This window comes from Panthera tigris, chromosome A2, assembly GCF_018350195.1.
Source record: "Panthera tigris isolate Pti1 chromosome A2, P.tigris_Pti1_mat1.1, whole genome shotgun sequence".
Lineage (NCBI taxonomy): Eukaryota > Metazoa > Chordata > Mammalia > Carnivora > Felidae > Panthera > Panthera tigris.
In genome coordinates, this window is record NC_056661.1 from 11,148,840 (window position 1) to 11,163,734 (window position 14,895).

The 14,895-nt window shown below is 41.9% G+C and overlaps 1 protein-coding gene across 1 annotated transcript; it reads left to right on the forward strand.

Annotated features, from left to right (window-relative positions):
• The first annotated feature begins 11,800 nt into the window (after positions 1-11,800).
• Positions 11,801-12,784, forward strand: LOC102950198 (olfactory receptor-like protein OLF4). The gene has a single exon (XM_007088599.2). The coding sequence runs from the start codon at positions 11,801-11,803 to the stop codon at positions 12,782-12,784; it is 984 nt and encodes a 327-aa protein (XP_007088661.2).
• Positions 12,785-14,895: the final 2,111 nt, after the last annotated feature.

The following is a 14,895-nucleotide window of genomic DNA, read 5'->3' on the forward strand; positions in this document are numbered from 1 at the left end:
TTTTAATTTTTTTTCAACGTTTTTTATTTATTTTTGGGACAGAGAGAGACAGAGCATGAACGGGGGAGGGGCAGAGAGAGAGGGAGACACAGAATCTGAAACGGGCTCCAGGCTCCGAGCCATCAGCCCAGAGCCTGACGCGGGGCTCGAACTCATGGACTGCGAGATCGTGACCTGAGCTGAAGTCGGCCGCTTAACCGATTGCGCCACCCAGGCGCCCCAAGTCTCTTTTTAATCAGGTCATTGAAAGAAATTTTAATACCAGAGTGCTCATGAATTCTGTCCCCAAATATCAGCACAAATGCCTAGAATGGGAAGATGCAGATTATCATAATTTCTCTCAGTTCTGGTGGCTTTTATAATTATATACCTGTTTGCTAGGATACAAGCAATTGGATCAAGCCATTGTGAAACAAGCCATTCTTGAAAACACGTGTTTTACTATATTGCCTTTACAATTGGCAATAATATGGGATTGTCTTGTGGGGAGTTGTTCTGATCTATTCTGAACTGCTTCACAGTTTCTACATTGCATTTCTTTCTTTTTTTTATAAAAAGAAATTTCTTTTTATTTTAGAGAGAGAGAAACCATGTAAGCAGGGGAGAGGGGCAGAGGGAGAGAGAGAGAGAATTCCAAGCGAACTCCAGGATTAGCCTGAAGCCCAATGTGGGGTTTGATCCCGTGACCCTGGGATCACAACCTGAACAGAAATCAAGAATCAGACGCTCAACCAACTGAGCCACCCAGGAGCCCCTCTACATTGTATTTCTAAAGATCATCCACAAAGGTGTGTGGAGCTGTAGTTCACTTCCTTCTTCAACTAATACATGAAATTTACTCCATTTGTATATGTAGGTTAATCTTATCGTTTATGGAAAAAATAGTTTATCAAATGTAAATTGCCTTAATTTAATTTTGCTACTTCTATATCCATATATGACACTCTGCCTTCTTCCCAGTTATAAGACATCTGTCCCACCTGTCAGGTGGGACTCAGCTACATGTACTCTTGATCCAATGTGTGTCACATGCCATTAGAATTTTAAATCCTAACTAATTTATTGGAATATAATTACATACCATAAACTACACATATTTTAATTTTTTTAATGTTTATTGTTTTAAAAGGAAAGAGAATGCCAGCAGGGAGCAAAGGGTGGAGGGGACAGAGAGAGAGAGAGGGAGAGAGACAGAATTTTAAGCAGGCTCCACACTCAGCATAAAGCCCAACATGGCTTGATCCCACAATCCTGGGATCATGACCTAAGCAGAAATCAAGAGTCAGAGGCCCAACCAACTGAGTCATCCAGGTGCCCCTAAACTACACATATTTTAAATGTACAATTTGCTAAGTTAAAGGAGCCATACTTGAATTAAGAGTGCATACTGCATGGGTCAATTTGTAAGAACTTGAGAAGATGCACAGTAAGCTTCATCTGCATTTTTATGTTATTATTAAAAATGCAATTCATCTGAAGGTCAATTTCTGAAGGTAACGTGGAACTCGAAATGAATGTTGTGGGACTAAATAAAGTGTTAGATACATCGGGTCAACTCCAAAGAAAACATTTAAGAGTGAAGAGGTTGCGTATGTACATGAGTGTGTGCACACGCATACATCTTTCAAATAAACACACTCACCCATATATTTGCACATATACACAGACTCATTTATAAGCCCATCTACTATGTTGAAAGGAAACTTGAGAGAAAGTTGCAGAATATTGAAATGAAAAGGAATGTTTGCATCAATGTGAAATTGAAAGAATGTAGCATTTTGTACACAAAAAATTAATTTATTTTTAAAGTTTATTTAGAGAGAGAGAGGGAGAAGCAGAGAAAAAGGGAGAGAGAGAATCCCAAGCAGACCCTCTGTTGTCAGTGTGGAGCCCAACATGGGGCTCGGTCCCACAAACTGTGAGATCATGAGCTGAGCCAAAATCAAGAGTCGGACGCTTAACTCACTGAGCCACACAGGACCCCCTGGACACAAAGTTTTAAAGTAGCATGAGTGACTTAATTTAAAAAAAACTTAGGGTGATTTATTTTTTAAAATTTTTTTAACATTTACTTATTATTGAGACAGAGAGAGACAGAGCATGAGCATGGGAGGGGTAGAGAGAGAAGGAGACACAGAATCCAAGGCAGGCTCCAGGCTCTGAGCTGTCAGCACAGAGCCTGACTCAGGGCTTGAACTCACAAACCGGGAGATCATGACCTCAGCTGAAGTCCAACACTTAACCGACTGAGCCACCCAGGCGCCCCTCGGGTAATTTATTTTTAATAATGAATTACTCTTCCTATCTTAATGCCTCAAAGACCTCAAAATTGGAACCATATTTACATTTATGCAGTGGACCAAATACTTCCAAATGAACTCTATGTCTCTACTCAATGTGGGATTTCAACACTTGATACCTTGGTCCAAGGCAAGTTAACTGAATGATTTGAGAAGCTCAAATGCAGTTCCTGTGAACAATATCTTATTGGATAAATATCTGGATTAGATTCCTTTTGCTGTTGTCATACTAATGTCTCAAAACAAATAATTCTCTGAAAGTTCTAGAGATCAGAAGCATGAAAGGGATCTCACTGGGCTACAATAATGATGTCCATGGGTGGCGATCTTTATGGATGCTCCAGAGGAGAACAGCCCCTTTCCCTGCTCCACAGTCTACAGGGCCCACAATTCTTACCTCACAGCCTTTCCCCCATCTTGGAAACCAACAGAACAGTACTTTCCAATGTCTCTCTGACTCCATGTTTCTTCCTTTTCTTCCACATTTAGAGGACCGTTGTGATTACACCAGTCCAGTGTGGATAATCCAAGCTTATCTTCTTCCTTTTTTTTTAAGCTTCTTTATTTTTAAGTTTATTTCTTTATCTTGAAAGAGAGGGAGAAACAGAGAGTGCAGTGTGGGGGGTGGGGGCAGAGAGAGAGGGAAAGAGAGAATCCCAAGCAGGCTGCACAATGTCAGCAAGAAGTCTGATGCGGGGCTCAGTCTCACAGTTCATGAGATTGTGACCTGAGCCAAAACCAAGAGTCAGACACTTAACCAGCCTAGCCACCCAGGTGCCCCCAACCAGGCTGATCTTCTTACCCTCAGATAATGATTCAGAGCTTTACTCCATCTGCTATCTTAATTACCCTGCCACGTAAGCTAACATTTTCAAACGTTCTTCAAAATGAATCTTTTGGAGGCCCTTATTCCGCCTACCACAAAATATTCCTTTTCATATATTATTTAATATCCCTCAAGAGCCCTTCTATTTAAAAACTCAAGCGCAGAATTTTTCACCGCCCAAAGAGTGAGTGAAATACTACTCTTTCAAAAATACGTGCAAGGAAGATAGATTCCTGGTGGATAAGACCTAGAAGCACTTACACGTGGATCTCACACAGGACACCAGCTTCCCTCCCTAACTGTGACCCATAGACCGGGATCCCCAACGTCAATACCACCCACCCAGGAAGCTAGAAATGCAGAAGTTAGAAATGCAGAGTCCCTGGGCCCACTAGAGGCCTAATGAATCAGAATTGGCGTCTTTTCTTTTTTAATTTTTTTAATGTTTATTTTTGAGAGAGAGAGAGAAACAGAGGGTGAGCAGGGGAAGGGCAGAGAGAGAGGGAGACACAGAACCCAAAGGAGGCTCCAGGCTCTGAGATGTCAGCGCAGAGCCCGACTCAGGGCTCGAACTCACAAACCACGAGATCGTGACCTGAGCCGAAGTAGGACGCTCAACCGTCTGAACCACCCAGGCACCCCTGGAATTTGTTTTTTAATTTTTTTTTTCAGAGACAGAGAGTGCATGGGGGGAGGGGGGGATGAGAGGGGCAGAGATAGAAAGAGAATCCCAAGCAAGATCCATGCTGTCAGCACAGAGCCCGTCACAGGGCTCCATACCACGAACCATGAGACCATGACCTGAGCTGAAATCAGGAGTCAGACACTTAACCGACCGAGCCCTCAGGCACCCCCAAAATTTGCACTTTTGGCTGCTGGATAAATTACTTTTGTTGGGTGCTGTCCCGTGGGTTGAGGAGTTTGAGAGCATCCCTTCAGACATGGCCAAATATCCCAGGGCAAAGTCATCTCTGGTTGAGAACCACTGGGCCAGAATTTCAGAACTGAAAGCACCCTAACATAATTCTCATCAAAACTCCATTCCCTACTTGCTTTATACATTAAAGCAGCACATTAAATCTCTCTGAGCCTGATCTCTACAACCGAGAATGGCGTTCCTAAAAGTATAGCCTCACAGAAAGCACGTTTAAAAAAAAAAATTGACACTCCCTATAATGTGCTAAGTAAGCTAGGTTATGGTGCAGGGAATGTAAATGTGTCTCTAATAATTAATAAACACTTTAGAGTGAGGGACTAAATGGCAGTTCTTAACCTGTGATCTATGAAATTCCTAATTGTTTTGGCTAAACTATCATGAAGCCAAGGAGTGTAGTACCCAAGGTTTTACACTAAAGGAACAAATTTCTCCCCCTTCTTGAAGAAGGAAATAGTAATTTTCTAAAGATATCAGGGGTGTATCTCCACAAATCAATGCATTGAATACCTAAGGGAAGTAGTCTGATGAATTCCTCTGTGTTAGATTTTCGAGAAAACTTGAAGCCAGGGTTGTAATGAGGTGCTGGGAGGTTTAGACCTCCGGAAACAGGAAAACTAATGGAGACAATGTAATAAAAACTGAATTGACCTGACACGCAATGTGGTCTCCTAGGAACAGAGAATCTGCCAGAAATATTTCCGTTGTGTCCACACCAGTATCCCTAGGAGACATCATGCACTTAAAGGCTGGAGCACCAAGAGATAAATATGCCTCATGAGCACATGTGGGGAGCTGTAAATATCTCTTCTGCTGCAGAACCTCAGCATGTGCATTTTCACTGGACAGAACATGGTCGTTGCTCTTGGAGTCCTAAATCTGGGCAGGAGACCATTGCTCGATGCCTCCCTGGTGACTTGTCTGGGGACTGAGTTTGATGTCCATCGTCAACTATCCAGGGAGGAATTTTGACTTCCAAAGGGAGAACTTGCCTTGTGAGTTCACATGCAGGTGAGTTCAAGAGCCCAACAGACACTGCAGGAAAGGATCAAAGCAAATGGAAGGCAAGAACTCGTACTGGAGGTCACTGAGAAAAATCCAGCATAGCCCAGATGCCAGAGATTACTGTCATTGTTGGCTGGCTTTACCAAAAAAATTACTTTGTTTATTTATGATGCTTTAAAAAAGTGGATATTGCAATCAGAAATGCAAGGATCCATGTTGGTAATTAAAATGATATTAATGGAAGCCCAATTTGAAGGAATGAAGAAGGCACAAAGTGCTTCCAGGAAAAGTAGAACATAAGTACAAGGATCTTATTAATTAATGGGAGTACACAAACAGGGTATTGGCTGTAGAGAGACATGCAGTGAAGCAAGGGCATTTCTTTTTATTTTAATGGGACATCTTAGACTATGCTTCCATATAGATGAAAAGATCCAGACCAAGGAACAATTGCAAATACATCCTTGCAATAGTGGTGCACGAAACATACACACATTATCTTCTCTCATTCTGGGTATTGGAAAAAAATTGTGATTAATACATGGAAGTAGGTTTGCTAATGAGCTTTATTTTGCATTATTTTATAACCTGTGAGGCTGAATGTGCTTGTGGGTTTGTTAGTCATTTGACAGCTTCTCTGTTAAAAATTGTGCAAATCCTTTCCTTTTGGATGGTGTTCTACAAGTGTTTATATTTCTTTTTAATCCTTGGGGCACCTGGCCGGCTCAGTCGATGGAGTGTGTGGCTCTTGATCTTGGAGCTGTGAGGTTGAGCCCCATGTTAGATGTAGAGATTGCTTGAAAATAAGAGCTTGAAAAAAACAAAAATAAAAATTTGACACCTCATAACAAAGAATTGGAGTTTTTATACAAACTATTGGCCATTTAGTTCTTTTATGTATGTATAAATGTATTTGTGAGGAATGTATGAAAGTTTATGAATTTTGTGTGGTCAAATCTATCAGTCAGTCATATCGGGCTCTCTCAATTGCTTAAAAATTTTTCTTGAGGTATAACTGACATACAACGTCCTATTAGTTTCAGGCATACAACATAATAATCCCATACTTGTATATATCACAAAATGATCACCACACCTGTCACTGTGCATAGTCACAAAATATTTTCCTGTGATGAGGACTTTCAAGATCTACTCTCGGGGCGTCTGGGTGGCTCAGTCGGTTAAGCGTCCGACTTCGGCTCAGGTCATGATCTCACGGTCCGTGAGTTCGAGCCCCGCGTCGGGCTCTGTGCTGACAGCTCAGAGCCTGGAGCCTGCTTCAGATTCTGTCTCTCTCTCTCTCTCTCTCTCTCTGACCTCCCCCATTCATGCTCTGTCTCTCTCTGTCTCAAAAATAAATAAAATATTAAAAATAAATTTAAAAAAATAAGATCTACTCTCTTAGTGACTTTCCAACACGTGATACACTATTAACTGTATCATCAGTCTGTCCATTACATCTCAGGCATTGCTTTTTGTTTTTCTTTTTTTTTTTAATGTTTATTTACTTATTTTGAGAGCAAGCACGAGCAGTGGTAGAGGCAGAGAAAGATGAGAGAGAGAATCTCAAGTAGGCCCTGTGCTGTCAGTGCAAAGCCAGACATGGGGCTCGGTCTCAAGAACCATGAGATCATGACCTGAGCTGAAGTCAAGCGTAGGATGTTTAATCAACTGAGCCACCCAGGAGCCCCTCTCTTTCATTTTCTTATGAACAAAGTGGGGCAGGCCCATCAATATTCTTCATGTGTCAGTTCTTGCTATACACGAGAAAGAAAGTGCTTCATTCTTAGCGGTAATAAATTACCCTTTATGCATGTTTCTGACTTGTTTTCACATCTCTGTTGCTAAAAGAGATGTGAAATCTTTTCACTCTCTTTTTGGCCTTTGGGGATTAGATCTATTTCTGAAGGTTGCATCACCTTTGGCCATCATCTGGAAGGTATTTTTCTTTACCAATTGACTAAAGATCGCCTTTCCATTCTATAAGGCTATTTGAATCCGTGTATCTTTATGTAAGATGAAATCACAACTTACCGCTTCCTCCCACAAGGTAAATGCCCTTCTGATATACCTTTTTATTTCCAAGTCTTTGGCAATTTAATCTTGAATTAGTGACCCATGTTGGGGTCATTACGTTGTTGCTCTTGTGCGTCTTTACGTAACTTAGTAGTAGATTTTCATTCCATTTTGTTGTTTTCATTCAATACAGTTGTTTAGAAACAATAGACTTGGGGCGCCTGGGTGACTCAGTGGGTTAAGCGTCCAACTTCGGCTCAGGTCGTGATCTCACGGTTCGTGGATTTGAGCCCCACATCGGGCTCCATGCTGACAGCCCAGAGCCTGGAGCCTGCTTCAGACTCTGTGTCTCCCTCTCTTTCTGTCCCTCCCCCACTCGTGCTCTCTGTCTCTCAAAAATGAATACGTGTTTAAAAAAAAAAAAAAGAAAAAGAAAAAGAAACAATAGACTTAACAGAATGTCATTCTCACTGATAATCTTTGTTCCAGAAGTTCTTAGTTTCTTTTACAATTTCTTTTCCGCTTTATGCATGTATACATATTCACTTGTATATTCCTATACACTTGCATACAAATGCTTCAATAAGATGATATGCACATCTTTATGTTTCAGTGCGGCCTTTTCTTCTACCTTGTGTCCCTTTTTCCTTCTTTCTTTTTTTTATTTTTTGATTTTTTTAACGTTTTTATTTATTATTGAGAGACAGAGAGACACAGAGCATGAGCAGGGGAGGGGCGGAGAGATGGAGAGACACAGAATCCGAAGCAGGTTCCAGGCTCCTGGCTGTCAGCACAGAGCCCCACGCGGGGCTCGAACTCACAAACCATGAGATCATGACCTGAGCCGAAGTTGGACGCTTAACTGACTGAGGCACCCAGGCACCCCCCGCCCTTTTTCCTCCTTTCTTAATAATTCTTCGTGGACTTGCCTTCCATCCACTAATATAATGCTGGCTCCTTATTTCAACATCTGTGTCACCTTCAAGACGTTGCTGTGCAACTCACACATGCAACGGTCATTCGTATTTTTTCTTAATATATCACTGCTATGAAAATATTTGGGGACTATTAAGTTAAGACCATGCTTCTCAACCTGGGGCAATCTTGTCCCCCAGGGAACGCTGAAGTGATATGCAGTATTTGTCACTGTGAGGCTGGGAGGGGCAGGCGGCCGTCAAGGATGCTGCTAAACAACGTAGAATTCCCAGGTAGACACCACCACAGAGGAGGATGTGGCCCCGAATGTCAAGCAGAGCACAGATTGAGAAACCCTAAGTTGAAGAAAATCTGTACTTTGAATATTTATAGCTGCCTTCAGATTGCGTCCCCATCTTTCCACTCTTCCCATTTCTGCCAGCATGATTAGAGAGTGCCCCTTTCACTGCCAGTGAAGAAGTTCCGTCCCCAATCAACATGGCAGCCCATCTCAGGCTTTCCTGGGAGATGGGTGTGAAAGGCAAATCCTTCTTGTTATTTTCTCAAACGCTCTACAGTGTCTTGTCAAAACAGATAAAACCCCAAAGAACGGGAATAACAAAGAAAAGGTGCCACATAAGAAGAGTGAGAAAGAAACTTGCTTCATCCAAAACCAGGCCATATAAATCAATCGGTCAAATACATGCAGACCAGCCAGAAGGAAAGCAAGCCTTCAGCCCCTTGATTTCAAAAAAGCCCAACTTCTGAATTAGTTAACATACAGTGTAGTATTGGTTTCTACAATACTACAAGAAGTAGATACTACGGATTTGTCACTTACATATAACACCCAGCGCTCATCCCAACAAGCGCCCTCAATACCCCTCACCCATTTAGCCCATCCCCTCACCCACCTCCCCTCCAGCAACCCTCAGTTTATCCTCTGTATTTAAAAGTCTTTTGTGGTTTCCTCCTCATGCCCATTTCATTTCTCTCTTTTCTCTCTGTGTTTACTGAACAGATTGCCCATGTTTTCTTTGAATTTATGTGAAGTAGAAAATGAGCATACTGGTGGGGAGCCCCAAGTTTATTTGCCCATAGGAATTTCTGGGTACCATTTCCGCATTCTGTAGGGGACAGATAACAAGATCTGGCCAGCTTGAGGTGTATCTATTGCTGGCCTAACTAGTGTAGCTGGGTGTGATAAAGGCATGACAGTCAGTAGCCCACGAGGCCATAGTGGGCCATGGTGTGTGTGTGTGTGTGTGTGTGTGTGTGTGTGTGTGTGTGTGTTGTGAACTGAGGTTAATCCTCAGAGCAGGGATGCCAGGGCTCGCATATTCCAAGGTAATTATTATTGACAGTGGCAGAACTCAGTCAACAGAAGTTATTAATAGGGATGTCCATTTCAACTCACAAGACACTTTTTTTTTTTTTGCATTCTTTTTTTTTTATATATTTTTTATTTTTTTATTTTTTAATATATGAAATTTACTGTCAAATTGGTTTCCATACAACACCCAGTGCTCATCCCAAAAGGTGCCCTCCTCAATACCCATCACCCACCCTGCCCTCCCTCCCACCCTGCCCTCCCTCCCACCCCCCATCAACCCTCAGTTTGTTCTCAGTTTTTAACAGTCTCTAATGCTTTGGCTCTCTCCCACTCTAACCTCTTTTTTTTTTTTTTTCCTTCCCCTCCCCCATGGGTTTCTGTTATGTTTCTCAGGATCCACATAAGAGTGAAACCATATGGTATCTGTCTTTCTCTGTATGGCTTATTTCACTTAGCATCACACTCTCCAGTTCCATCCATGTTGCTACAAAAGGCCATATTTCATTTTTTCTCATTGCCACGTAGTATTCCATTGTGTATATAAACCACAATTTCTTTATCCATTCATCAGTTGATGGACATTTAGGCTCTTTCCATAATTTGGCTATTGTTGAGAGTGCCGCTATAAACATTGGGGTACAGGTGCCCCTATGCATCAGTACTCCTGTATCCCTTGGGTAAATTCCTAGCAGTGCTATTGCTGGGTCATAGGGTAGGTCTATTTTTAATTTTCTGAGGAACCTCCATACTGTTTTCCAGAGCGGCTGCACCAATTTGCATTCCCACCAACAGTGCAAGAGGGTTCCTGTTTCTCCACATCCTCTCCAGCATCTATAGTCTCCTGATTTCTTCATTTTGGCCACTCTGACTGGCGTGAGGTGGTATCTGAGTGTGGTTTTGATTTGTATTTCCCTGATAAGGAGCGACGTTGAACATCTTTTCATGTGCCTGTTGGCCATCCGGATGTCTTCTTTAGAGAAGTGTCTATTCATGTTTTCTGCCCATTTCTTCACTGGGTTATTTGTTTTTCGGGTGTGGAGTTTGATGAGCTCTTTATAGATTTTGGATACTAGCCCTTTGTCCGATGTGTCATTTGCAAATATCTTTTCCCATTCCGTTGGTTGCCTTTTAGTTTTGTTGGTTGTTTCCTTTGCTGTGCAGAAGCTTTTTATCTTCATAAGGTCCCAGTAATTCACTTTTGCTTTTAATTCCCTTGCCTTTGGGGATGTGCCGAGTAAGAGATTGCTACGGCTGAGGTCAGAGAGGTCTTTTCCTGCTTTCTCCTCTAAGGTTTTGATGGTTTCCTGTCTCACATTCAGGTCCTTTATCCATTTTGAGTTTATTTTTGTGAATGGTGTGAGAAAGTGGTCTAGTTTCAACCTTCTGCATGTTGCTGTCCAGTTCTCCCATCACAAGACACTTTTATAACAAAATTAATAAAGTCCTTCAAAAAACTCCTAAGTGAGGGATTTGCTGTGTCTTTAAGTGTCAGCTGTTGTGGGCTGGCCTCTCCATTCCTCAACACACACTGCCACCACCTCTCACCACACTCCTTCTGGCTCTTTCCCCTTGACACCTGGCTTTCTTTTGACACATGATTTTCTGAAACAAGCCCCTTCCTCAGGCCCTTTGCACAGACCTTTGCCCCTGCTGGGCACACACTTTCTGAGATCACCTCAACTTCCTTCCTATCTCCCTCGAGGTCCTCTTCAAATGTCACCTTCTTTGCAGGTTATGTGCAAACATCCAGTAAAAAAATAACACCCCATAACTCTCTCCTTCATACCTGCGTTCCTTTTCTTCACAGCCCCTGTCACTATCTGACGTGTTATTTGATTATTTTTATTTGCTTATCATTCTTTCCCCATTCTAGGATGATAAGGAATTTTGTTTTTCAGCACCCTATATTCATTGCGTATACAGTGCCTTGAACGTGATCAATAATCAGTATGTACTCTTTAAAGGGGTAAAAAATATTCTCCATAAAACAAGACCATACATTATGTTCAAGGAGCCGATTGAGAGTAGAAATGGAATTTTTAATAAGAAATGGTGCTAGAGATGCCCTAATGGGGTTGAGACCATATACCTATATGTTTTCACTCATATGTGGATCTTGAGAAACTTAACAGAAGACCATGGGATAGGGGAAGGTGGGGGCGGGGGGGAGTTACAAACAGAAAGGGAGGGAGGCAAACCATAAGAGACTCTTAAATACAGAGAACAAACTCAGGGTTGATAGGGGTGAGAGAGAGGGGAAAGTGGGTGATGGGCATTGAGGAGGGCGCCTGTCGGGATGAGCGCTGGGTGCTGTATGGAAACCAATTTGAGGATAAAATATATTTAAAATTTTTTTAAAAGAAATGAATTTCCTGACTCTAAAGTATAAATGGTAGTACTCACGCTAGGTTACTAGCTTGTGTGAAAATTAGTCATTTATTTCTCTGTATCTTGGTAGTCATCTCCAACCCATGGAGCCAAGGAACCTTACAGCCATTTCAGAATTTCTTCTTCTGGGATTTTCAGAGGAACCAGCATTCCAGCCCCTCATATTTGGGCTTTTCCTCTCCATGTACCTGATCACTGTGTTTGGGAACCTGCTCATCATCCTGGCCGTCAGCTCTGACTCCCACCTCCACACACCCATGTACTTCTTCCTGGCCAACCTGTCCTTTGTAGACATTTGCTTCACCTCCACCACCGTCCCGAAGATGCTGGTGAACATCCAGACCCAGAGCAAAGTCATAACCTATGAGGACTGCATCACCCAGATGTATTTTTTCCTACTCTTTGCGGGATTGGACAACTACATCCTGACCGTGATGGCCTATGACCGATTTTTGGCCATCTGTCACCCCCTGCACTACATGGTCATCATGAACCCCCGGCTCTGTGGGCTGCTGGTTCTGGTGTCTTGGATCATGAGTGTCCTGCATTCCTTGTTACAAACCTCAGTGGTGCTGCGACTGTCCTTCTGTACAGACTTGGAAATCCCTCACTTCTTCTGTGAAATTAAACAGGTGGTCCAACTTGCCTGTTCTGACACCTTTCTTAATGACATTGTGATGTATTTTGGAGCTGGGTTGCTGGGTGGGGGTCCCCTTGCTGGGATCCTTTACTCTTATTCTAAGATAGTTTCTTCCATATGTGGCATCTCATCAACTCAGGGCAAGTATAAAGCATTTTCCACCTGTGCATCCCACCTTTCTGTGGTCTCCTTATTTTACTGTACGAGCCTAGGTGTGTACCTTAGCTCCGCTGCTACCCAGAGCTCCCACTCGGGTGCCACGGCCTCGGTGATGTACACGGTGGTCACGCCCATGCTGAACCCCTTCATCTACAGCCTGAGGAACAGAGACATAAAGAGGGCTCTGAAAAAATCCTTTGGAAAGGAAACTATGAAAGGACCAATTGCCCTGGGGCAATTGCACCTGATGGCAGAACTCAAAGCTTGAGAGCCAGAAATGGCAATTCTTTGATCAGATTGTGGAAGTAGAAGTTGCTACTTCTGTTGATTTCCTGGAACATCCCTTTCTTCAACATCAATGTCTCTGTACACTTTAGGTAACATACTGTATTACCCTTTCTGCGCTCTGGTGTTTAACAGTGTTTCCCTTAGTTGTTTTCCTCCTCTTCTGAATTCATTCCCAATTTTGGACGATATTGGAAATTCCCATTTATTCTGTGAGATTCTACAGATTTGTTAAGAATACCCTTTTCTTAAGTGAAATATATCATCCTGAGCAGTTTTTCTTTTCTTTTACTAAAAAATAATCATGAGTTGTACTACACGATGGAGAAAAAACACATTTGGCCCAAATTATAAAATTCCATAAGAGACAAAAGTCTGAAAGCACAACTCACCACTTCTGTGTCCATCATTCCTTTAGATATCTGTTCTTCCTGAAAATGTAGACTTTAACCTATGGTGTGTTTTATAACAAGTCATTGGGCTTTATTCTCTTCCTTAGGATACTGTTTTCTTATTCAGTGTTCACGTAATCACTAGCAAAAGTGATAATCAGATACATGTCTCCAGGTGTAATCTACATAGAAACACAAATTCCAAGAAATAATTTGACATAATATGGCCACAGAGTCAGAGATGAAGCAAAATTTCAGTCATGCATCTGTTACTATGCTAACGAATGTTTTCCTGCTACACATTTACTTATTGACGATGTGAGACTGGCATCCATGTGTCAGGGGGTCTATCACTGGGGCCAAAAATCATTTGCATACTTATGTTTCCTATTTCCTTGTGTTTCTGTTTCTTCCTGAAAACGTCCATGTCTCCCTAAAACTATGATTCACTGGAGTACAATTGCATACGATAAGCTGCATATATTTAATGTATACAATTTGCTGAATTACGGGAGGCATACAAAAATTAAGTTTATAGGGAAACATGGGACTGTCTCTGCAGGGCGAGGGGTGAGACTCTTGCAGCGAAGGACACAGAAAGGGGACACCCTGGCCTCTGTGCCACTGCTCACACTTTGTCCTTGTTGCAGATGCCCTCCTGAGGGGCATCCCACAACCCACTTGATGAGTGCCAAGTAGGACCAGGAGATGGAACAGAAGAGTGACATACTACTTATGAAGGAGATGAAAGTTTCATGGAATTGAGTCCAGTTGCATTTCAATATAGGAGAGGTGACAATGGTGATCCCAGAAACTTCTCTTTTTTTAATATCTATTTATTTGGGGGACAGCGCAAGCAGGGGAGGTGCAGAGAGAGAGAAGGAGACACAGAATCCGAAGTAGGCTCCAGGCTCTGAGCTGTCAGCACAGAGCCCGATGTGGGGCTCGAACTCACAAACTGTCAGATCATGACCTAAGCTAGAGTGGACGCTCTACTGATTGAGCCACCCAGGTGTCTCCCAAAGCCTTCTTGAAAGAGATTTCCTGGAAAGGGGCATGCTTTTGCACTGCTAGTGAGAATGCAAACTGGTGCAGCCACTCTGGAAAATAAGATGAAGATTCCTCAAAAATGAGAACTGGAGCTACCCTACAACCCAGCAATGGCACTACGAGGTATTTATCCAAAGGACACAAAAATGCTAATTAAAAGGGGCACATGCATCCCAATGTTTATAGCAGTACAATCAACCATAGCCAAATTATGGAAAGAGCCCAAATGCCCATCAACTGTTTAATGAATAAAGATGATGTGTTGTATGTGTGTGTGTGTGTATATACATATACATATATATACATTGGTATACATATATATACATATATGTATAGCTATATATATATAAACATATATATACACATATATGTGTGTATATGTGTATATGTGTGTGTGTGTGTGTGTGTGTGTGTGTGTGTGTATATATATATATATATATATATATATATATATATATAATTGAATATTACTCAGCGGTCAAAAGGAATGAAATATTGCCAGTTGCAACACGTGGACAGAACCAGAAAGTACCATGCTAAGCAAAATAATTCAGAAGAAAACAAATATCCTATGGTTCCACATATGTAGAATTTAAGAAACAAAACAGATGAACATAAGGGAAATGAAGGAAAAATAAGATAAAAAGAGAGA

Excerpts from the sequence above, each read along its gene's own strand:
- LOC102950198 (XM_007088599.2), top strand. The coding sequence starts at position 11,801 with ATGGAGCCAAGGAACCTTACAGCCATTTCAGAATTTCTTCTTCTGGGA.